The sequence below is a fragment of the Gekko japonicus genome, unplaced genomic scaffold (genome assembly GCF_001447785.1).
Source record: "Gekko japonicus isolate JY-2015 unplaced genomic scaffold, Gekko_japonicus_V1.1 scaffold1887, whole genome shotgun sequence".
In the NCBI taxonomy this organism is placed as follows: domain Eukaryota; kingdom Metazoa; phylum Chordata; class Lepidosauria; order Squamata; family Gekkonidae; genus Gekko; species Gekko japonicus.
In genome coordinates this window covers 86,646-110,690 of record NW_015175417.1, presented here as the reverse complement: position 1 = coordinate 110,690, position 24,045 = coordinate 86,646, and the positions used below count along the sequence as shown (strand labels likewise).

The following is a 24,045-nucleotide window of genomic DNA, read 5'->3' as shown; positions in this document are numbered from 1 at the left end:
CAAATAGTAAAACATGTGCCATTGTTTTTTTTAAAATGGCTTTCAAAGAGCCTTTAAAATAATTGAACAGTGGTGTGTTCACTTCAGCAATTAATTTCTCGCATGGCTACTTGCTAGAAGTAACCCAGTTGATGTTCTTTAGGCCAGCCTCTGCCACCTGAGATGACACTTGCCCAGCTGCTGACTCTGCTGTATGACCGCAAACTTCCTCAAGGATACCGATCCATAGACTTGGCAGTTAAGCTTGGTTCCAAAGTGATCTCAGATCCAAGCCTTTCAAAAACAGATTCATTTAAGCGCCTCCATACTGAAAAAGGTATATACAATAGTCTCTGTGTTCAGGGTTTTATTAGGTTGATTTACTTTGGCCTAGGTGGTGGTTTAAATTTCAGAATGTCTAGGTCAGGCCTTGACAAATGGCTGGAAGCCAGGGTGCCTAGAAGTTTCATAGTGGCATGTAGTATTTTAGCAGTGATTTTACTGTAGTGTGTCTCAATGAGAAGTACAAAGCTTATTTATCTTTCCACATCAGAATATGCTTTTGTTGTATGGTATAAGAATACACATGCATGAAGTTCTTGTCATTGCTTCGTTATATGTTAAATTTACTCCAATCCGTGGTGGTGGATGAATTCATTCATAACCAGTTGCTTTCCATACTGGCTCCAATATTCAATTAAGTGAAGCTTTTGAAATCAGTTATGAGAAATAAGGGAACAGATAGCCTAAAATTAGGAATTACCTTTATTTTTATGTACAACACTTTTGTCATAGCTTTGTCACAGGATGTACTTAAGAAATAAAAATTTAAATTTTAAAAAATTTAAACTTCAGGTGTGTGTGCTTTTTCCTCTGATACTCAGAAAAGAACAGTTTTAGAGACCTCATGTATACAGTCAAGGATTACACAGCTTTGTTTCAAGTTTCTGGTCCTTTATCAAAAGCTCACTTAGATGGCCAAGGAATTTCAAGATTTTTCAGCCCCTCCTTCCATATACACACACAGAAAAGGGGTGGGCTTGTCCCTATGCAAGCTGGTGTTTATATATATATGTGTGTGTGTGTGTGTGTGTGTATATATATTCATATGTGTGTGTGTGTGTGTGTGTGTTCACACCAACTTGCATAGAGACAAGCCCACTCCTTTTCTGTGTGTGTATGTTTTTTTTTATTTTGGAGCTCTTCAGATCACTTCAGTTTTTGTTTATGCCACTGTAGTGAGCTGGTTATCTTCGAGGAACTGATTGTATAATCAAACCCTTTAAAAATCTTATTTAAATATAAATTTCACTGAACAATGGGTTTTTTGGTCTGCATGTAGAGCATGCTGATTTATTGGGATCTTGCACTGAAGATGAAGCAGTCACACCAGGTGAGGAGTGCATGGATGCAGTGCTGGATGAATCCTTTCTTGAAGTGTGCCCTATTCAATCTCCATTGCAAGTTTTTGCCGGAATGGGGGGGTTGGCCCTCATCGCAGAAAGGCTTCCTATGCTGTACCCAGATGTAATCCAGCAAGTAAGTAAAAGGAGATAGATATGTAAGCTGACTTAATCTTAGGTTACACATTTGTAAATGACTGCAACTTAAATGTATTTAAGTTTGCCTTGATTATGTCCACTGGCTTTTTTACGTAGCTCTGTTTCTTGTTAAAAGGTAAATATTGTGCTAATGTTTTAAAAATACTATATCTTTCTTTTGATTAAATGTTACACGGTATTTCGATTTTTCTCTTTAAAGATAATTGTGACTTTGAGAGCTTTGCATGAATGAAGCATAATAAACATAGAGAAATACATGAGAGGTTATGTGCACAATTAGTGCCTTGGAGCATTTCAGATCTGTTTGCCTCATGTTTAGTAGATATGTCTGAATATATTTGATACACTGAACTCACTAAAATACAGGATGTCATTGCCTAGGTGAGGGACTGTTTGGGAACCTTGAATATGCCATCCCATGAGCTCCAGGTTGGAAGAAAGGAAAAAAGTGGCTGAAAGAAGGCTGTGTCTGATTCTTTAAAATTGAGATAGTGATGAACCGCATCATCTATTGTCACTTTAATACAGTGAAAATATTGTATGTTAGGTACCCTATCACCATGTACCTAGTAAGATGCATACAGTTGTGCAGCAAGTCTTTGGATCAAGCACTAAGACACTGATTCCTAGCCTCTTCTTCAGAAGTGCTGAGCGGTCTAAAGCCCAGAATTACTAGGAAGGATATAAAATAATGGGGGTCGGGGCAGCAGTAGCTTTTTGATGTCAATAGGAAGGAAGGAAGCTGGTCCTGTTTGGCATTGTAGATGGTACGCATCAACTTGTGATTGGGGCTGCCATTTGGAAGGCAGCGCAAGATAGAGGCCCACCCAATACAGCATAGCTTTGCGGGGAGTGACTGAGAGGTGATGCATAGCTATGTACACACGCCAGTCAAACAACATAAGACAAACCGAAAAAGGAAAGCATTTGAATGCTTCAGGTCATTACGTAGACAAAAAAATTCATATATAATCTAGCAGTCTTTCTGAGGCTTCAGTCACTGCATTTCTAATTTTTGTCCTTATCACTTCATTTTGTCCCTCATAATGGAGTTCAGTGTCTTGCAAAAATATGCATAAGGAGACTAAGTTTGTAGACAAGTTAATATTAAAGGCAGAAGGAAGGCACAGGATTCTCTTTCATTTCATACCCATACCATGCACAGATACATAATTAATCTCTTTAATTAAAATTTAATCAGAATCTATGTATATGTGGGGCAAATTGAGATCAGGGCCCTGTGGGATTTACAACCATTCCGCAGGACCAGTAAAACAGAGCTGTTCTGCCAGGCCTTTGGTTGAGGTGGTGGACATCATATTAGATTGCCCCCCCTGCCCTACCCAGCTATTTATCTACTCACTATACGAGTTATAGGTATCTTTATGTATCAACTGCTAAGCATTTGGCCACTTGCTAACAACACACATACAAGGAAAAAAATCTCTGAATGCACCTTAACTATGTTGTCACCATCTTGTGATTTTGTATGGAACTGAATTTTAATTTTGTAGTATTATGTTTTAATCTTTTAACTGTATATTATATGTTGTGAACCGCCATAAGCCTGTTTGTGGTGTACAGCGGGATATAAATTAAATATATCTGGACTGGGGACACTAGTTTTGCAAGTTGTTCCTCAACAATGTTCTTGTGCTTTGACAGATAACTGCAGTACTCTTCCCCGAAAAATTATTGGTCTTGTACACTTGCTCTCATGCACTGGTCCCAACCATGATTGAAAGCTTTAAAAAATCTGTCATTTAGGATTGTCATTTAGCTACAATCCAAAATCAAGACTGTATAGTCTACAATCCAAAATCAAGGCAGTATAGTCTATCTAAAAATTTATTCTGTGCCTGGCAGGTACATTGTTTATCAATATAAAGAATTTTTTTTAAGTCTTAGTTTTGGTTTTGGTTTTTTCAAGAGTATTAAGTAATGATTTAGAATTTAAGACTATATATAATGCAAGACCAAAATTAATGCAAAAATGAATTGTCCAATAATTCTAATACTGGAAGTGATCCTTACTACTTTTCTATACTCTTTTCCTACAATCAGTTTTTAAAATTATAATTGTTTATATATTGTTCTTTAATTATTTCAATCTGCGACCAACCTTCTCATAATCTGCCTATCTAAAATAATTCATCTGGAATACAGTTTGAGAATGCTCCATTGAAATATTTTTATTATTGTTATTAAATGATTACCATATGAACTATTTAGTGACAGTATGTGTAACAAGAGTACTCTAAATGGCTAGACCAAAGAACAGTATTAAGCGTCTTTTTTTCTTTCTGAAGGTGAGTGCTCCAGTGGTTACATCCACCACCCAGGAGAAGCAGAAGGACAGTGATCAGTTTGAATGGGTTACCATTGAACAGTCGGGAGAACTGGTTTATGAAGCCCCAGAAACAATTGCTGCAGAACCACCACCAATCAAATCAACAGTCCAAACTATGTCTCCCATACCTGCTCATTCTTTGGCTGCTTTTGGATTATTTCTTCGCCTCCCAGGCTATGCTGAGGTGCTACTTAAAGAGAGGAAACATGCCCAGTGTCTGCTTAGATTGGTGTTGGGAGTTACAGATGATGGTGAAGGAAGTATGTACTGTAACTACTAAGTATATTTGGGGACTACTACTAAGTATTTCTCTTGAGTGTACAAGTTCACAAGAATTTGACAAGACATAGACCTGGCTTTTGTGGAATTCCCAATTTGTTCTGGTTTTGGAACCAAAGCATATGAAAGTCAAACATTTCCTTCATTGTTTAGGATAAATATTGATCAGGACTGATAGAATTTTAATATCTTTAAATTATTGAATATTGTTTCCGAGGCTTCCAATGGAACCTTGATCAGGTGCAATAACCTTTCAGCTCAGATTCACTGGTTTTGAGGCAGTCACTGTCCTTTCTCATTAAATAAACCAGATCTTGATGGCCTTGCAAAGACTAAATATTATGCACTGGCTTATTTTTTCATCTGAGAGTTATTTCTCTTATTCCTCTCATCTGGCTCTATCCAAGCTTAGACAGGCTATCATATCCAATAGGAGAGGGCAAAATAATATTAGCTGGCACCTGGATTTATTTATTTATTTATTTATTTATTTGCTTTTGCTTCCCTCTCCCTAGGTTTGTGTTGCAACTTTTCTTATGTTATGCACAGGGTGGGAGACAATTGAGCCTAAGGTTACCAGTTTCTGGGTAGATAATCCGTCTAATTGGTGTGTATAGGCAATCCTGGATTGTAATCGAAACATTTCCCTACTTCTTGACCACTGTCATTCTGCTTTTTGCTAACTTCCATTTTTACAGTGTGAGAACATTGATGCACAGCATATAAATTGTCTCTGAATAACTTCTAAATTTGATTTACATTGCCAGTAGATGGGAATATCAGTCTAATGTGTGATTGTGGGTCTGCAAGGACAATGGTTCAATGTTTATATTTCCCTTACATGGCAATATTGTTTGTATTTCCAGCTTCTGGGTATGCATATTTGGAAAGGTTTGCCATTTCCTTGGTAGAATGAAAATCAAACAAAAATCTCTTTGTTAAAATGAAATGTACATATTATCTATTGTACTTCAGAGTCAGGAATAATAGCAAAGGTGTGACATGGACTGGTCTGATCTAGTACGGGAGGCTTATATGCAATATGACTAAATAATGATATTTTTGAAGTAATTTGACTTCTCTTGTTCGGGTGAATAAATTATCATCCCAGATTCAAATTGCATAACACTTTGCATAGTCTCAGTGCTGTTGTAATATTTTCCCAGTCCGTAAAGCATTCCTAAGCAGCCAGAAGAGCTCTTCGGGTCATACGTTCCTTCTCCTTCCTATATGAATCCTTCTGTCCCTTTCCTTTTCAGTATTAAGTAAGGTGTGGTGTTGCATGTAAACAGAAGTGTGACGCAACCTTTGTTACCTTTAACCGGGCTCTGCAAACCAAATTCAAATTCTAGTTTAACTCTAGAGTTTAAAGCTATACAAGATTAATATTAAACTCTAAACAGAGGTAAGGCTGTACTGTGGTTAATGCCCAAAAAAGCAGGGAATCTGTTGGGGAGAGGGAACATCCAAGCATACAGGGTATTCCAGATCTCTTAACTTTGGTTAAAAGATTAGGAAAATGTTGCACTGCACTGGGAAGAGAGAGTTTTAAACCAACATTGAATCAGTGGCAAGTTCTGAGAATAGAGTATCACATCACTGCACTTCAATGGCATAAGGTGCATACTGCAGGTAAAGGAGCCTCTTTTTTGTCAGCAGGACACACCTATTGACAACAGGACATATTGTCCTTAGTGGAGCAGAGTCTACAACCCTTTGTGTGCCTATCTAATCTTCATCAGTAAACCTGAAGAATGTTTTGTACTCAGGCATTACATAGTGTTCTACATATCAAATGGTGAAAGGTTTGAAACACTTTCATGATAACTTCATACTGTTCCTTTCAAACAGGAACAAATCTTGTGTGTTATGGCCGATAACTTCTACTGGAAAAGTCTGTATGTTACAGTTGGGTTTGTAAAGTGAAGTCTCATGCACCTTGTAATGCCCCTTAATTTTCCTGACACTGATAGAATTTGAAATCTGGAAAGGATCTGTTGAACTGTCATGAGGTAAACTATCCTGAAAGTTTAGAGTGTAGTATCCAGATAGTAATGCTTTTGGCAAGAGTTGGGCATGATACAGTATATTCAGGAGAAACAATAAGTTTATTAGAACCCAGAAAGAACAATGTTCATAGTTAATTGAATGGCAAATAATTGAATAAGAATAACAAATGAGCTTTCCATATATTGTGTCCCTTTTAGGAACATTAGTATTGTGTTCTCAATCAAGTCCATACTGGAAGTTGAATCATATATTTCTGTGTTTTTGTCCCACTGGAGTAATTCTTACCGGTGTGTAATAAACAGAAGTACTTTTTAAAAACCTGAAAATACCTGTAATGTATTTGAAGATTAATGCAAGTATGCCAACTTCGTATATCAGAAATGCTCAGTGTGTATTTTCTGTCCATCTAGGTCACATTCTACAATCTCCTTCAGCTAATGTTCTTCCAACCCTTCCATTCCATGTGCTGCGCAGTTTGTTCAGCACCACACCTTTGACTACTGATGATGGAGTCCTCCTTAGGCGGATGGCACTGGAAATTGGGGCAGTACATCTCATCCTTGCCTGTCTGTCAGCTCTTAGTCACCATGCTCCAAGAGTTCCCAATTCTAGTCCTAACCAGACAGAGGTCAGTTTAGCTTCAGTCTTCTTCTTTCCCCTTGATTAAGCTGTTTATATCGGATCTTCAGTACTAATATAGTGCCAAAATGCATGCTTGCTTTATGGAGATGGTATCTTCTAAAACAATCTTAAGGCTGTGGCATGTGTAAAATGCCTTCTATAGAGTTCCTTAAAAGCTTCTAACACTGTATAGGTAATACAACTCCTGCAGGCTTAAATCTTATAGGTCTTCAGTGAAATGTAGTATACTTAGATGTGTAAGGTTACTGCAGTTGATTTGAAAGTGCTGCCCATTATTTAAAATAATACTTGTGTTGTTTAATGGTCCAGAAGAATTGAATACATAAAACAGATGATACAGCAATAGTCTCCCATGGTGCTGTTCTCACTAGAGGATTATTTTACCAAATGGGCTGTCAACAGGAAGCATTCTCAGCATGTTCTTTGAACCTTATCACAACTCTCATTTTATCCCTTGTCACCATATATAACGTTTGAGCCATCTACCATACCATGTCCCAACTTCCTTAAATCTCTAATGAAGTTTCTTTTGCCCAATCTGAAGAAGAAATCTGAGTGGCTACTATTTTTGCTGCTTTTGCTTGTATAGGCACTGTGGGGTTTAACAATGGATGTAGTGGCCTGGAACTAGTTGACCAAATGCCAGTTTTGGCTTTGTTCCAAGCCTGAACAGTCAATCCAAGAAAGTCTGGTCCAACTTTGTTAGTTATACACTATGCATTATGTGGCATGGTTCAGATGTTTTCAGCCGAATTCTCCAAAGTTTATGTTGGCGACTGAAGAATATGTTGTAGGCTTGAAGCTAAATTGGTTATATGGAACACTTACGTAAAGCTAATTAAGGCCGCTCTTCAATCTGTTTTGAGATGTAGGACTGGATGCAAACTATCACCGGCAGATTGAGGCTTCCTCATCTCCCCCATTCCTACTGCAGCTTGTGAAGCCCTGAAAGTTTGTTCCTGAGGGCAAAGGGGATTCAGGAATGCAGGTGTGGAGGGCAAAATGGGTTCCTGCCATGAAACTTGTAAAATGCCCATCCCCTCCTCAACTACTGGCAGTTAATACTGATGCAGAATTTTGCTTCATTCGTTTCTTTTTGCAGATCAAGTTTTTTTAAAAAAAATCTGTAAAAATCCCAGTACCTAAATATATATATTTATTTCCATGACCAGAAAAGGGAATTTGGCAAAGTATCTGCAACTCTCCAAATTAGACGGTTTCAGTTTTCCATGGACTTGAGATTCATGCCCCACACCTGTTTTATGCCAAGTACAGTTTGGCCTGAATAGAAAAGCAGGAACAGTTTTTGCACACTGCATGTAAGCCCACAGTGCCCTGTGACTATTTAGCGAAGCATAATATGAAATCTACAGTTCTCTCTAGTTGTATGGCACTTCCAAAAAGCAAGATGCTTACCATGTTATAACAGGTCTGATTACATAGTTTGGCACTGAGGATGGGACTTGAACAAATGTCTTTCTTGCAACACTTCGTTCACTGCTTAGCATCCATGATTCAAGAATCAGAATAAAGAGATCTGTTTAATAAGATATACATCTATTCCTGATTCCAAAGTATGAAATCTAAGCAATACCAAACATTAGGATGACCTAGATGGGTAGCCATGTCTATAGCAGCAGAAAATAATCTGAAGAAGTGAAAAGCTCATACCCTGCCACATATTTTTTAGTTGTTAAGGTGGTACTGGACTCTTGCTCTTTACTACAGTAGGATGATCTGTTTTCATTTTATTAGCCACAGGTGTCCAGCACACATAATAATGCTGCAACTGAAGAACAACAACTTTACTGGGCTAAAGGCACTGGGTTTGGAACTGGTTCCACAGCTTCTGGATGGGATGTGGAACAAGCTTTGACCAAACAAAGACTGGAGGAAGAGCATGTCACTTGTCTGCTACAGGTACAAGTACAATATTCCTTCATGCTACCAGAATTGTTTTTAATTATGGGCTGAATAAATTATTTTTAGCCCTGGGGCTACTCAGTTGTAAAATAGCTCATTTCCCCCTTGCATTAAGAGTTCTTTCTAGTTCTGTGGCACTTCCAAAAGGCAAGGTACTTAATTGAGTGGTGTTCAGAGTACCTCTGTTTGTGCCTCTGGGCTTCATTGCTTCTTTTCAGACAAGCTCCTTTTGTTGCATGACAAGCCAGTTTTGAAAGTTTAAAAAGTAATTTGTGATGCAGCGCAGGAACCTCATTTTTTGTGGGTCGTGGAGAGTAAAATTTACGTTTCGGGGGATGGCTTGGTCTGAAGAAAAGAGACATTCATTTGCTTTTTTGTGTATCTCTCGGTGTGTGTGTGTGCATGCATATATACTGCTGTTTCATCGCTGGGAAAAAACCAGAGAGATCTGGTTGGTTCTTGGATGTTTGTTGAAGTTGTTTTCATTATGTGAACTACCTATTTACAATTTCAGTTAAATTAGAAATTGTTTATAAGTTTGTTTTTGCTTGATCAGTTCCTAACTTCATCTTTACAACTGCCTTATAAAGTTTATTTTGTTTTAAAACGTTTGGCTTTCTTAGTAACTGAAAAGATATTGCCATTTTAGTTTCAGGTATTTTGCATGTTTTGTGTAGCAAGAGCCTAAATAATAATACATCAGTTCATTTTCTGTTCTGTGATTAGCTTATGAATGGCCAGTGAATTTTTCCACTATTAATATAATTTTGATGCATGATTTTCAAATGTTCAGGTTTTGGCTAGCTACATAAATCCGGCAGGCAGCACATCAAATGGAGATGTCCAGTCCAGTCATGAAAGCAGAGGACAAAACAGCAATGCCCTTCCATCAGTTCTGCTAGAACTACTTAGTCAATCATGTCTTATTCCAGCAATGTCATCTTATCTCCGCAATGATTCAGGTAGTGTGCTGTTATTTGTTTTATAAAACTGCATGTTCTAAAATTAGAAGTTTATGAAAGTTGCTTCAAAGAATTCCATCAGGTTCAAATGGGACATTTAAAGTTTCTGTAAAATGTGTGAGAGATATGAGAAGCTTGAAGTTGAATGTGCTTGACTGGAGGGGGAAGGATTGTTAGCCAAATTGCCCTAATTTCTTAATTAATATTGGGGAAATATGATTATTAATTGGCAATAGGCAAATTAGGGAGCAAATACCGTTGTATACAGAAGTCCCACCTTTACTGTAGGTACCAGAAACGGACACGGAGACTGTATTCAATATAGTATAATGTCTTTTTACTGGAGAATATTTATCATTCAAACAATACACAAGCATGCACACACATATACAGATTCTAAGAAATAAAGATAGATTATAAGCACATTTGCATTAGCAGGACATTCGTTGGTTGGGTAATATTTACCTGTCCTCATTGATTGAGCCATTCCAATGGAAAAATGAAGGGGTTAGGAATAGAAGATGGGGAACACGTGTTCTGAAACGGCAGAACCACGTAGACTCCAGCTGCAGATCTAGAGTTTAAAGATGGAAGTAGGGTTTCTGGATAGCAAGCTGGACATAAGAGGGTTAAAGCTTCAGTAGGGGTCATGGAGAGGGGGAGAGAGAGCATGTGGTTAAGTAGTACCTTTTATAACTGTGGTGAAGGGGGGCAGGCTATGCTGGCCACATCCCCCTGTGACACCTCCTGTTAGTCCATCCCATAAAACGTACTATTGGTTGGAAGGAGAGGGGGAGGAGAGCCAGGGGTTAGTCAATATCGAGATCTAGAAACTTAGACTGGAGGCTGGCACCTGGCTGCAGGTGAGATGAGTAATCAGGTTAAGGCTATTGTCTCTTGATGGCCCTAGCCGGCTTCCTGATGGGTGAGCAATTAGTTGCTAAGCAACTATGATTAGAGTCTCAGAGCTATGTGTAGCTTTGCAGGTCTGGAGGGGGGGAGGGGTTGCCTACATGTGCTTGAAGAAACTCCTAAGGGTGTTTGGAGCTTTCTGTCCTCATGCTTGGGCATGGCATGGCATTGTGCAGACAAAGGAACTGGTTAATCTCATATCAGGTAAGAGGGCAGGTAACCTTGAAGAACCGCTGGAACAGCAACTCAAAGAAAGGTTTTCTTCTCTCAGGTGTGCAGTCTCCTTTCAGTACAGTCCCTTTAAGCATATCTTTGCATAGTCCATTTGATAACTTATGAGTTATAGTTCACAATAGCACATTAGGTGCCTTGCTGGGCAACAGGATAGAATTATGATTAAGCTGCTTAGGGCTCTTTTCTGTCTTTTGAGAATATATTACATAAAATAATCACATGCTATGCAGTGAAAACTACCAGGAATGCTACATGTTCAGTACTAAGTGGTAGCAGGATTCAGTCTGTAGTCTAGAATTGCTGTTGGAGTCTGTCAGCAGCTTAAATATTTGCTCCCCTGCAAACTACTCATGAGAAGTTTGGAAGACATGTTGGAATAGTCTTTAACCATGCAAGAAGTTTCAGTTAGAAATGAAAATTGGAATGTTTCTCTCTGTGCATTGAGGCTCTTCAGTATAGGACTGTTTTGGTTATTGTGTTTGTGTGGGTGTAAAGTAAACGTAAAGGTTCCCTTGCTCGAAAGCCAGTCGAATCAGACTCTAGGGTTGCGGTGCTCATTCTCCGTTTCAAAGCCGAAGAGCCAACGCTGTCCGAAGACGTTTCCGTGGTCATGTGGCCGGCATGACTAAACACCAAGGCGCACGGAACGCTGTTACCTTCCCACCGAAGTGGTACCTATTTATCTACTTGCAATTTCTTGCTTTCAAACTGCTAGGTTGGCAGGAGCTGGAACTAGAGATGGGAGCTCACTCCATCATGTGGCACCCGGGTCTCGAACTGCTGAACTACTGACCTTCCACAGCCTGCAGTTCAGCGTCTTAATTAAAATATATTGAATTTTTATGAAATAAAGCCTTCAGCTGTGGTCTTTATATAGGTATGTTAATCCTACAACTGCTTTATAGGGATAAGCATGGTTTGTCATTTCCAACTCCATAAACCTGAATTCAGTTACAAGTTCAAAGATAACAAAGCCAGTGTTGGGCAATTACAGTCTGCATGGCACTTGAAAGCATTGAGATGTGTTGAGCTGTAACTAGGGATTCAGTCCAACAGAGAGTGGAGAGAGACAGACAGGGAAAGATATGGCAAGCTCCCCTGTCCTTGCTATATATTTTCATGCTGATATGTTAGGCTCGTTTTAATATTAGTTTCAAGGTATTTATGACAGATCCTATTAATCTGGTTGTTGTTTTTTTGCTGATGGCTTTGATTTGTGTTGATTTTTATTGCCGATATGATGGATGGTATTAGGTACCTCAGTTATTTTTTTGTTCCAGTTCCAGTTTGTAGACAGGTAGGATATAAATGTTTTGAATAAATAACTAGTGTGCAACAACTGGAGCCTTAGAAGTATCTAGCAATGGACTTAACAGGCAATAGAAAGCTGTTCTCAAGCTTTGAGACAGAATGAACTAAGTAAAATATTTGAACCACTAAAGTCCATTTAGAGCTGAAAGTACGCCATGCTTATTGGCCTTTTATTCTTGTTCAGAGCTTCAGGGGGGCTTTTTCTAGCTACCCATCCCAAGCAAAGCTGGCTGTGTGTGTCAGTTCAGACAAATTGCTGTGGGCCTAAAAAATTCCTGATTCAGGGTCAGAATAATCTGTCGTTAGAGCTGAATTCAGACAGCATATCATCTATATATCTAATAGTGAAGTGGCCCCCTCTGTGCAGATATCTAAACCCGCACTTTGGGGGCACTTGGGGGGCAGGGAGAGGTTTGTGCACACGTGGGGCAGTCCCCAAATGTGCACAAAAATCCTAAATGGTGACAAAAATTTCGAAGGGATGTTTAAATCCCCCCAAAAGTGCCAGAGCGTTCCGTGCGCATGCGCACGGAACACTCTGCGACCGAGGCTGCCGCCGCCGCCGCTTGGACGGGAAGCGGCGAGCCAGGAGGGGGGGCAGAGTGGTGAAGGCCGATTGGCCCTCGGTTTGGAGCCGGGGGGTGGGGGTGGGAAGAGAGAGAGAGAGTCGCGAGGCACGGCAGCTGCACGCCGCGCGGGCCTCGCCTTGGAGCCGGTGGGGGGGAAGAGAGGGAGAGAGGGAGAGAGACGGGGGGGGCAGCAGCTTCGGGGTCAGCGGCACGCAGCTCGGCCGTCGCTTCGGGCGGGGGGGAACCAGCAGCGATGGCCCAGCGGCACACCGCTCGCCTGTCACTTTGGGGCCGGAGGGAGGGGAATGGCGAGGAGCCGGGGGGGAAGGCAAGGGGGGCTGGAGGACACAGGGGAACCAGCGGGATGGGGGGTACTTACCTCCTCCTGCTGCTTCCTCTGCCTCCCCCCCCCCTGCGAGGAGGGCTGGACGGCGCTCTTGAGGAGCGGGGCAGGCTCCCTCTCCGGGCTGTGGGGCTCGGAGCCGGGGGGGGGGGAAGAGAACAAGTGGAGACCCAACTAGAACACAGTAGGCAACATTTTGTTGCAGGTCTCCACTTGTGTACTTCTAATCTTTTATATGCATTGTATCTTGTCTTCCTTTATCTTGATCACATTTATTCACATGAGAACAGAATTTGTCGTTGAAAGCCTGTGTATCTAGCGTCAGCATTCTCTGTATGTGTTCTGTTGTTTTTTGAGGCAGATTATTAAGGGTGTGGCAAATTTTTTGTCTTCACCCAAGCCTTTTGCCGAGAATTTCTAGCTGCTTTAAAGTTGATTCATGGTTTTTGTGTTTAATTGCTTCAGTTCTCTTTCAGTATTCTTTCCAGTTTACTCCATGCTTCCCATGTGATTTTTACAGAATACTGCAATCCAGGTACCATTCCTACTTTAGCCCAGGCAGTGATAAATTTCACTTAAAGTGAAATCTATCTATTATGCAGTCTTAGGCTTCTGTTAAATCTCTCAGCCTGATCCCAAAGCATGTTACTGTTGTTTTCCATGCTATTTCCAATTAAGGATGCTTGAGGTTACAGTATCTTAGTTTGCCCCTTTGCACACCCTGTCAAAAACAACTGTCCAGAAGCCAGTAATTTGTCAGCAGTTTTGCATTTGTTATGCATTCCACAGTATCGACTTCTGAGGTTTATATAAAATTCAAATAGGTGTTTAAAGTCAATCAAGCAGTTTCACAGAAAAATTGTCAATCTTTGTGTGGTTTATTGAGATTGACAGATTGAAGGGCTCATCTTCAGCCTTTTCAGATCACCTTAGAGGAGGCTGAAGTTGGTTTCTTATTCGCACTTCCTTATTCGTTACTTATTCGTGTAGTCATTTAGAAACACTAAGGAGCCTTAGGCCCTAAACTGAAATGTGGGATCGACCTCATGCTTCTTTGCTTTTCTATTATACTGCCTTCTTTCTTCCTTTCTTGTGTTCTTTTCCTTTACAAAATATCTTTAAACAAAAAAGCATGATAGCATTGCTCAGGGCTGTAGCTAATGTGGGTGTGTAGGGTGCCACCCCCTCCTAATTTTCCAACATCCCCACCGTATCTTAGAGCCCACCCCAGGTGAAAGGCAGCAGGCAGGGCTTATGACACAGGGTTTGGAGATGGCTTTCAGAACTGACTTCTCCCTGCTGCAGGTGGGCATCAGTAATCGCCAGTGGGGGCCCTAGTTGCTGGAGGGAGGCCAGTCTGTCGGCAATCTCTCTGTGCATGCATTGAAAGAACCAGAAGGGAGTGAATAGGGAGGGAGGAGACCCTGGTTTGCTGCTTCTCTTAGGGTGATTGCATGGAAAGGTTTCTGCAGGTCTCCAGTTGCTAGAACTTCCTTTGCCTCCCTCCCTCTCTCCCTTCAAGCTCTTTCCTCGGGGCGGGGGGCAGCTTTAGATGGCTACCTGAGTGAGCCGCCCCCGCACCTGCTGCGGCTTCTCCGAGGAGCAGCAGCTGTGAGGCAAAGCAGAGCTCAACAGGGTGGCCCAGGCTCATGGCACGTCTGGCATTGGTGGAGGCGTCGTTCTTGGGTTTCCCTGGGCCCTGGCATTGGAGGGACAGGTGCACGGCTCTCTCCAGCTTCTCCTTCCCCTCCTCCTCTGAGGCAGATTGGTGGCGCCTCACCCAGATGGGGAGGGAATAAGAGAGGAACCAACTCCTCGGACGGGTGGACAGCTTCTGTTTTGAATGGGGAGGAAGGAAAAACAGGCGTCGCTTCCAGGCCTTTCCTCAGGGCGCCCCTGGAGTTTTAATTTTAATTTTATTATTTTTGTGACATCATAAGTGACATCATGCCCTCCAGTGCCCCCCACACACACTGAAAATCATCTAGCTACAGGGCTGGCATACCTGCTGGTGAGGCCTCCATTTAGAGCAAAACATGGCCTAGGTGTGAATCTTGAGACAGCAATTTGATCATAGAAGATCATAGACTAAAGAAAGAAGCAGGCTACACTTGAACAGATAACTATGTATACCTGTCCCATTCTATAATTGAATGCTTTGGTTTTCTCCAATTTTTTAAAGTTGAAAAATCAAATATAAATAAGTACCTGGGCTGAGTGGCTTAGTAAATAGGATATTTGGATTGCAGACAGCGATCATAAATGGACAGTACAAATATTGTAAGCTTTTAATGAAACCCTCTCATTCTTCTTTCAGACTAATTCTCCCATTACTTTGAGGACAGCTTGCATGTTATGCGGAGAAGTAAGGTGTAGAAGTTTTGATTTCACAGAAGTCTGTGGCATAAACAGTACAAAGCCTACTATCTGTCGCAGCCCTACTCTTTTCTATCTTTAAATACCCAGAGCCATCAGAAGAGAGAAAATGGTATAATTTACCAGTGGCTTGAGCAGTTTAGAATCACTATGAGCAGAAAATAGTTATGAAAGGTTTTGAAAGTATGGTATTAATTGAATTTGCAAGATTTATTAGCAGAATTGTTCAAATGCTGCTGAATTAAACAACTTTCTTCAGTTCACAACATAACATTTTAGATTTCTTTTTATAAAGGCCCTCTTCTTTTTTTGATTGTGTTATATCCTTGTCAGAACAGCAAAGCAGAGTTCTTGTGCAAAACGGCAGGATGATTCTTGATAGAAATTTTTATACCCTCCCTTTCTGAGAGGATTGAAGTTAACTTTCAGGGCAGCACTAGGTTGAAAAGAACATTAGAATCCAGCTACATTCATAATAAGCACCCTCCAGTGCTTCAGATGTAAGCCTTTTTTATCACAGATCCTGTGCTGTAATAAAGCCTATACGTTTCTATAAGACCGTAACATGGTTTTATTCCTTCTGGATTTTGAAGTGTTTTTTAAAAATGCTCCACTTTTCTTACCGACCAAACTTTGACTTTTACTGTAACAGAAACATCTTTTTTGACAGTTATTTAACCCATGCAGATTCTGTCACATGATGCCCCGTCCTATATAGGCAAGGTAACCAGAAGTTCTTGCTATTCCAAAATTTTTTTTAAAAAACAACCCTTAATTACATTCTACGCTTGTTTTTCATTCAGCTGCTGTTCATAGAGTAATAATGCAGTTATGTTGGTGTTAATACAAATGTTCATAACTTTTTATACAGTTTACATCTACATCATATTATATTACAAGTGTCTTTTCTGAGACATCTTACTGGCTTGGATCCAGAGAAATGCAAGGAGAACTCTAGTTGGGGAATGAATCATTGCTGCCTTGCCTTTCTTGCTGCAGCCGCTATGTCCCTAGCTAAGGCTAGGGAATCATCAATAATGGCATGGGACACAGCATTGCAGGAAAGTGAGTGGAAAAATCACCCTGGCTCTTGTGCAGAAGAATCCGCTTGTGCGAGAGTTGGAGGGGCAACCAGTTTCTCCTTCCACCTGTAGCTCCCTGCGTAGCATTGGATGCCATTTCCAAGAATTCCCTAACTCTCTAATGTTCTTTTGGATGGGGAAGAAAGTTACATCAAGAAAGGGATGGTGGTGGTGAGAGTCTCTGAATCCAAACATCTGGACAACAAGCATCAACCACATCTGCATCAGATGTGCATGCTGCATTTAAGGCCCAGTCTACTGTGGTTAAAAATGTTCATCTGAAAGACTCCCTTTGGTTAACTAGCAACGCAACTGCTTTCAACAAAAAAAGTTAACATTTTTGGTCTGTAGATGGCATTAGTTTACTGCAGCAATGACTTCTGAATGCTTACCCAGTAAAGTGATTGTATGTTCCGTCAAGTGGCTTAATCAGTTAATTGCACAAATTAATCAAAGCCTGTATTCCTAAATTATAAATTGGCATTGTTATTCATCCCCCCTTGTTTAATTGTAAGGCAGTGCTTACTTTGGCAGAATTGTCCTAAAAGCTTCCTAGATATCTGCTTTTCCAGTGGCTGCTAACACTAATTGTAATTTTTTCCCATGTTTAACAGATGAGTGTTAGATTTATTTGGTGTCACTCATTTAACTGACATACTAACCAGAACCCATTTACAATACTTGCATTTCATCTAAAGGTTTCTGACACAGTTAGTGTCCAGGTTACACATTTTCACTGCTACTTTTTACACTGGGGATATCTGCCTTGTTGGGGAACTGAGGGAAACTTATCCTCTTCATAGGGCTTAGCAAAAGCAGTGAATGTGGATAGTGCATACATTGAAACTGCAGTAAGAATTGTAAAAGTTTGACAATTGCTACTTTTTGCTTTGCAGATGCCTAGGCTTCGGTTTCTTGGGGAAAAATGTGCTAGTTGTATGGTACCTTTTGTAATAGTGGAGTTCTGACAGACGTTACTGAAGGAAATAGCTATTGTAATATGTTGGCTTATCCTGTTTTAAACTATTTGAAGACTATGATACATTTCTTAACATTTGTCACTTTAGAAACATAACACTACATTCATTCTGAAGTCAAATCACGTTACCCTAGTTGGTTCAGGAATTCAGTTCAGACCTGTAAAGTCCTGAATGGCCTGTTACATAAAAGCACACTACCTCCCACATGTGCCACATCAAGTCTTGTTTGTTGTATCAATATATTTCACCAAACTGAAATTTTTTTTGCTGTAGTTCAGAATTTATTTTAGCTTACTTACTTAAAATGGATATTCTGAAGCCTTTGTAAAGTAGAAAACTTCCTTTAATTGCAGAACATGCATTTCAAGTATGAAAATTTCTGCTAAAAGTTCAGTTGCTGAAGAGGAAAACAGATTGCAGTAATAAATAGAGAATTGTCAGTGAGTAAGTTGCTGTACCCTGCCTGATTAAACTTCATATAGCACCATCCATTCTTCCTGTGTATTCTACTAGATGTTAGCTCTTTAAAAAAAAACACCCTCAAATCAACATAACAATCAGTTTGATAAATATACATACTGTGTACATCTTTTTATAGTACCCAGACAAGCCCATGTCAAAGAATACATATCTTGAGGGGGGGCGGCGTATGCACTAGCAGGAAAATGTTCATATCTTGCTCATGGGGGCATCTGGTTGATCACTCTGGGAAACAGGATTCTATAGTAGTCAATCTTTGATCTAATCAGGAGGGCTCTTTTTAATTGCAAATTATAGTAGAATTTCTAGAGAGGTAGCTAAGAAATACTCTAAATATTTGGCTGAATCCCTGTTTTCATTCCAAAATTTATACATTCAATTATGCTGCCTTAGGCTTCTATAATAATGGAGTCATAAAATTGGTGCATATCAGTGTATTTCTTTAGAGGTGATCTTCTTAAAGGTATTGCTTTGTGTTCCTTTTTGTTAATATCTTCATCATATCCCAAAAGAGCTGAGTATAACTTGAAAGCAGCACCATTTCAAGCAGCTTTTCACCTAACCCACTGTGCAGGCTTATTACATGCCCTCTTTTCCTCTGATCCTCCCTTAGACGAACGTATCCTCCGCTTCTACAGTTTATTTATTTGGAGAATTCATATGAGTATGTTGCATTCTTGTGGTCTTATGCTCATTTCCTTCATTTTGATTAGAATGGTTCCTTTCTGGACTCTTTCTGTTCAGCGTCGGTTTGTATCTTCTTCCAGGGGCCTCTTTTCTCTTCTTGTCATAATGCCAAATAGGGACCTCTCTATTACATGCCAAGGAAGTGAAGTTTCTTGGTCCTTTTATATCTCCAAGCACCCTGTCTTGTCTCCAAACATTAGTTGTTAACAATAAATGATTGAAATTAATGTTTAGTCTATTGGATTCATTGGGCTTGAATCTGGTATACTTGTGGCCAGCCTTTCGGCGCAATGAAATTGCTATGTAAACGTTTACATAGTAGTGGAGGATAACTGCTTCTGTATTTATACATTATTCTAATATAGTATTAGCTTTTTAAAATTCTTAAAATATTAGTCCCAAGGCTCCTGGTTTGTGTTAAAATATTACTGTTTTTCAAAGGTGTTCTGCATTAAGATGTGAATTTTTCAAAAAAAAGTTGAAGTATCAAAGTTCCATTTTTTTATTTATAAACCTTTTTATTTCTTAAATCTGTAAGTAGAGGAGAACATGGCAGTATAAAGCATAGTTCTTGAATAAAAGCATTAGGTTTGCAAGTAGAATCTGAAAATATAAATTTGTTTATGCAGGTTTGTATGCTTTCTCAAAAGTGTAAAATAATCTTCTTAGAGTACATGCGTAGAAATAGGAATTAGATGGGCAATAGAATTTTAAGTAAATACGTGAAATATCATGTAGAATCTGGGACATTAATGATAAATATTTGGAACCAGAATAATTAAATGGCTGAAGTTTTCCCCCAAAACCATTAGTTTATAACTTCAGTTATTCTGAGTGTATTCCTTTCCTAAAGCAAGTCGAAATTAGGGTTTTGATCATTCATGCCAAATGTTTTGTTGACATTTCTATTGTATAACATGGAAGTTATTTTTATATGCTGCTTTTTGTTCGGAAAATATTTTATATCTGGCTGAGAATTATTTAAAGCAAAATATCTGAAAAATCTGTTAGCAGAATGAGACTTAAAGGTGTTGCAGAAGATAGACAATTTAAATTTTTATTTGCTCATCATACAGTACTTAACAGTGCTTTTCTTTCTACACTTACTATACAACTGTGTAATTTTTAGCTTATATTGATGGTTTAAAAATGAACTAGGTTCCTTTCCACCCCAGTTGTCACCTACACAGTGGTACATAGTCAGAAATCCAAAAGTATAATGGGGATCCCGTAAATAAAACATCTTGTAGGAAGGTTTTATGGCACCATTATCTTTTGTGTTAATTTGTTTATATTAATAATGTCTTGCCATATTCATTGGCAGCAGAATACCATATGCATTTCCTGTGTTAGAGTGTCATCAGTAGAATATTTGTCTTCATTTACATAATTAAACTTAGCTGGGTCGCAGATGTATTTTGCGGTCACTGGTGCAATGCCTCTAACTAGGCACTTCATTCTGGAATGTGTTTGATCCTTTTGAGGCTCTGTTTCCTGTTGGGTAGTGTTCATATATCCATCTTGCCATTGCAGGTCTCTCCACTGTATGCTCAGAGTTGCTGTAAAAAAATCAAAGTGTTGTGTAGATGTACACAAAAACAATCACAAATAGGTTCAGCACTGTTCCAACTATTCCCAACATAGCTAAAATAGATTCTTCCTTTTCTTCACTCTCTTCTTGCTTTTTTACATCTTCGAGTGTTGTGATGGCAGAGCTCCTCATTTTTCCTGCAACTATCTTCACCAGTGTTCCGGCATCTGGCTGGAAAGAACATAAAAATTAATACAGACTGCTCAGGGTTTATTGTAAAGAGGTTTAAACATGTGTTTTATTTTACATAGCTAGTATCATTAATGTTTTTGCAACCTGTATCCTCCTCTAGCAAAGCTGTATTTCCTGTGTTAAAACAAAGTTGATACAAAATGTGGCTCAAAGAACAGTCCTATAGTTGCTATGCCAGAAATACACAGGTGTTTATGATGGGGTATTGAAGGTAACTGAGATGCACATTTTCATCTGATAGTCATGAAGTGGTTGGTCTTCTGTGTGAAAAAGTGAGGGAGAGAGAGAGAGAGAGAGAGTGTGTGTGTGTGTGTGTGTGAGAGAGAGAGAGAGAGAGAGAGAGAGAGAGAGAGAGAGAGAATACCCCGTCTGTTTTATATTGGTATAGTAAATTTCACAAAGTGCAGTCCTGGAAGGAAATTTTTTATACAGATGTTTATATGCAGAATACCTACAGAGATTAGTATAGCAGCAACAGTAATTGGTTTTAAATCTTGATGTTAATATGATTTACATGTTTTATCAGCCTTCCATGAATATACTTTATTGCTTTTGTTGCACCAAAACATAACTGACAGCATTTGCCTCAAATGTGTAGACAGTTTATTTGAGTTTTGATATTGGGTGTTTTCTGTCTGTTGCATTTATACATTGCCAGTGAAAAATTCTGCTCCTAATCTAATAAGAATTTAGCATCTAGCAGACGTGCTAGTTTACACACAACATTCAGAAAGGCAATGTATGTTACAGCAGTTTTTATATCTTGCAATTTCATGGTATTTGGCTTTTTTGCTCATTATGTAAAAAATAATGCAGGTACAAATCTAAATTAATACATTGTTTTTGCATAAAGACTTGTTTAAAGCTTCTCTTACCCTACATTGCATCAGGAATAAAATCTCATCAGACATGCTGCTTACTCTTCACTGCAGTGGAGAAACAGCCTTATCTTCATGGAGGGCTGTTCTTTTCACTCAGAGCGTAGATTGTGTACATGCATGAACAATATTCTTGATGAATTAAGATGAGGATGCAATACTGTTACAAAATCTTCCAACAGAACCAGGCCTTCAGTCAGTTATCCACTGAAATGATCCCTAGTTAGGACAGAAAGCCCTGCTGTGTATATCCGACACATGTTTGTTCCCTTTTTAAGTCTTGCATTCTTCCTTAAGATGAAACATTTTCTGTGCTGACTATGAATATGCCATTCAGTCTTGCAGTTAAAAATCTCCTGCTGCTTCTCTTGTGTATGTAGCTGTTTCCCAAGACATTCCAGTTAAATGATCATTGAACGTGCTCTGTATCTTGTGAACCCTGAAGATGATATTCTTCTCATGTTGCTGTGTTGTAAATCCAAATGGTGGCAGATAGCCGTTCGTTTGTTTACAATTGAGTCTAGAAAAACCAAAGTTCTTTGTGTGTGCTGTAGGGTTAGTGTTGCACACCTGCGTTCAAAGCATCTGACAAATGATTCCAAGGCATTCTTCGGAGCGTTGCATAACTTAGCAGCCAGTCAAATCTGAGTAGTGGAATGACAGTCGCTTCAGTTGCACACTGTAGTGAGTGGTGACATTGATTAAACATGCAGTTGGCACTTGCTGAATAAAGAACAAGCTACAAGTCACCCTTGCAGACAGTGAGTTGCATAACAATTTGCAACGGTGCTGTTGTTTCATTGTCAGGCCAGGCACATTTTAATCTAGTAACAACTGTGAAAGTGTGCTGAATAGAATAAAACCAAGTTAACAAGGGCTGTGTAACAAATAGTAATGTTAAAGCATTTGAGCTGAAACAGGGCTGTTGGGGGCTTGGTTTTTTATTCCATTTTGTAGGCTGTTACTTCAGGATGGAATTACCTTTTTAATATCCATCCTGTTCTCAAAATAAATGTTTGCAGTCTTTGCAGTCTACTATTGTAGGAGTTAATAATTTGAAGTCCTTCAGTGCATGAATTATGTGATCTGAGTGGTTGAAGGTTGTTGTGCTGGACTTGTTCAACACTTGCTCAGATATCAGGTGAGTGACATAGTTACCTTTTGCAAGTGTTTGTTACTGACAGGTATTTTATTATTAATTTACAAATACACAGTGTTGACGTATTAAGACAGCTTTTGCTTGCATTACAGATATCGTGGTGGGTAAATGGGTTCCGCTGTCTACTGATGCTTATTTTCTGTGACAATTGTTTTATTCAATAGAATTAATTAATTACCTCCTCCCAGATAAATATTATGTGTGCTTGGATTTTCTCTTTAAAGGCAACACTACCCAAAATAATGTATATGTTTTAAAAACAGGGTCGGTTGTATCAGTAATACTTTGGAAATATTATGTTCTCAGTATATATTAGCAGTAGTCTCCCTTAATGTAAAGTAGCATATTACAAATATTACTGAAATTATTACTACTTTACTTAGCTTACCATATATTAATAAGACATGTTTTGTCCAAAAGCAATAAGGTGATATTGAGACAGGTTTTAAATGAGTCATACTTTGCTACTGTTTAAAGCAGTAGCATGATTTTATGATGATTTTAGAACAATGATGATTTTAGAACGAATGCTGAAACTTTCTCTAGTTTGATCTGTATGTGATGCTAACTATAAAACAAGGCTTTGGCAAATACACGGAATTTTTTGCAAGCATAATGTTATTTGGGTTAATTTGCTAAAAACCATGGTTTTAGATTTGTTTCTAATTTGCCAGAAATGTAGGAAAGAATTCTTATGACATAATGCTGAATTAGTCTCTAGATGCTCATATGAAACTTGTAATTCTATAGCTGCTTTATCAGAACAGTTAGTTGAGTAATTTACCATTTGGTAAACTTGAAATAAGGGTGCCATTAACCATTAGGGGCTGTGACTCACTGGCAGAGCATGCAGAAGGTCCCAGGTTCAATCCCCGCCATCTCTGGTTAAAAGGATCAGATAAGAGGTGATGTGAAGGACCTCAGCCTGAGACGCTGGAGAACCACTGTCAGTCTGAGTAGACAGTACTGACTTTGATGGACCAACAGTCTGATTCAGTATAAGGCAGCTTCATATGTTTAATACTATATCATCATAAGTATATCTAATTCTCAACATGGCCCCATCTCTAGATATTTTAATATGGAGGGGGAGCGAGGTCTTTTCAAGACTGTTTTGGTCTTTGAGGGAGGACTCATTGGAGCCAGGCCCAACAGCAACCACCAGGTGATTTGCTACGATAAAACTTTCATGACTCACAAGGGCCTGGCTGCTTAATACTGTTTCACAGAAGCCCTTCAGTGAAAGTCAGTGCAGTGTAGTGGTTAGAGGTTTCAGACAAGGATATGGTAGACCCAGGTTTGAATCCCCACTCTACCATGGGTGACCTTGGGCCTGCCACATACTCCACCTAACCTGCCTCACAAAGTTGTTAGGATAAAATGGATGAGAGGAAAATGAAGTAGGCGGCATTGTGGAGAAAAGCAGGGTATAAATATAGTAAGTAAATAATAATTGGGGGCGTATGAAAGATAGGTTGGTTGGTGGATAGGATGGAGAGCAGGGAAAGGGGAGAGAATATGGGGACTGCTAGGAGAAGGGAAAG

At 39.3% G+C, this 24,045-nt stretch overlaps 1 protein-coding gene across 1 annotated transcript in view; it reads left to right on the top strand.

Moving 5' to 3' along the window:
* BIRC6 (baculoviral IAP repeat containing 6) overlaps nucleotides 1-24,045 on the top strand; it is a 191,760-nt gene that overhangs the window by 126,316 nt on the left and 41,399 nt on the right. Inside the window, exons 60-65 of the mRNA XM_015425773.1 lie at nucleotides 143-316; nucleotides 1,322-1,518; nucleotides 3,851-4,151; nucleotides 6,591-6,808; nucleotides 8,578-8,742; nucleotides 9,539-9,707. Coding sequence (XP_015281259.1) covers nucleotides 143-316; nucleotides 1,322-1,518; nucleotides 3,851-4,151; nucleotides 6,591-6,808; nucleotides 8,578-8,742; nucleotides 9,539-9,707 — 1,224 coding nt within the window. The remainder of the gene's footprint in view (nucleotides 1-142; nucleotides 317-1,321; nucleotides 1,519-3,850; nucleotides 4,152-6,590; nucleotides 6,809-8,577; nucleotides 8,743-9,538; nucleotides 9,708-24,045) is intronic.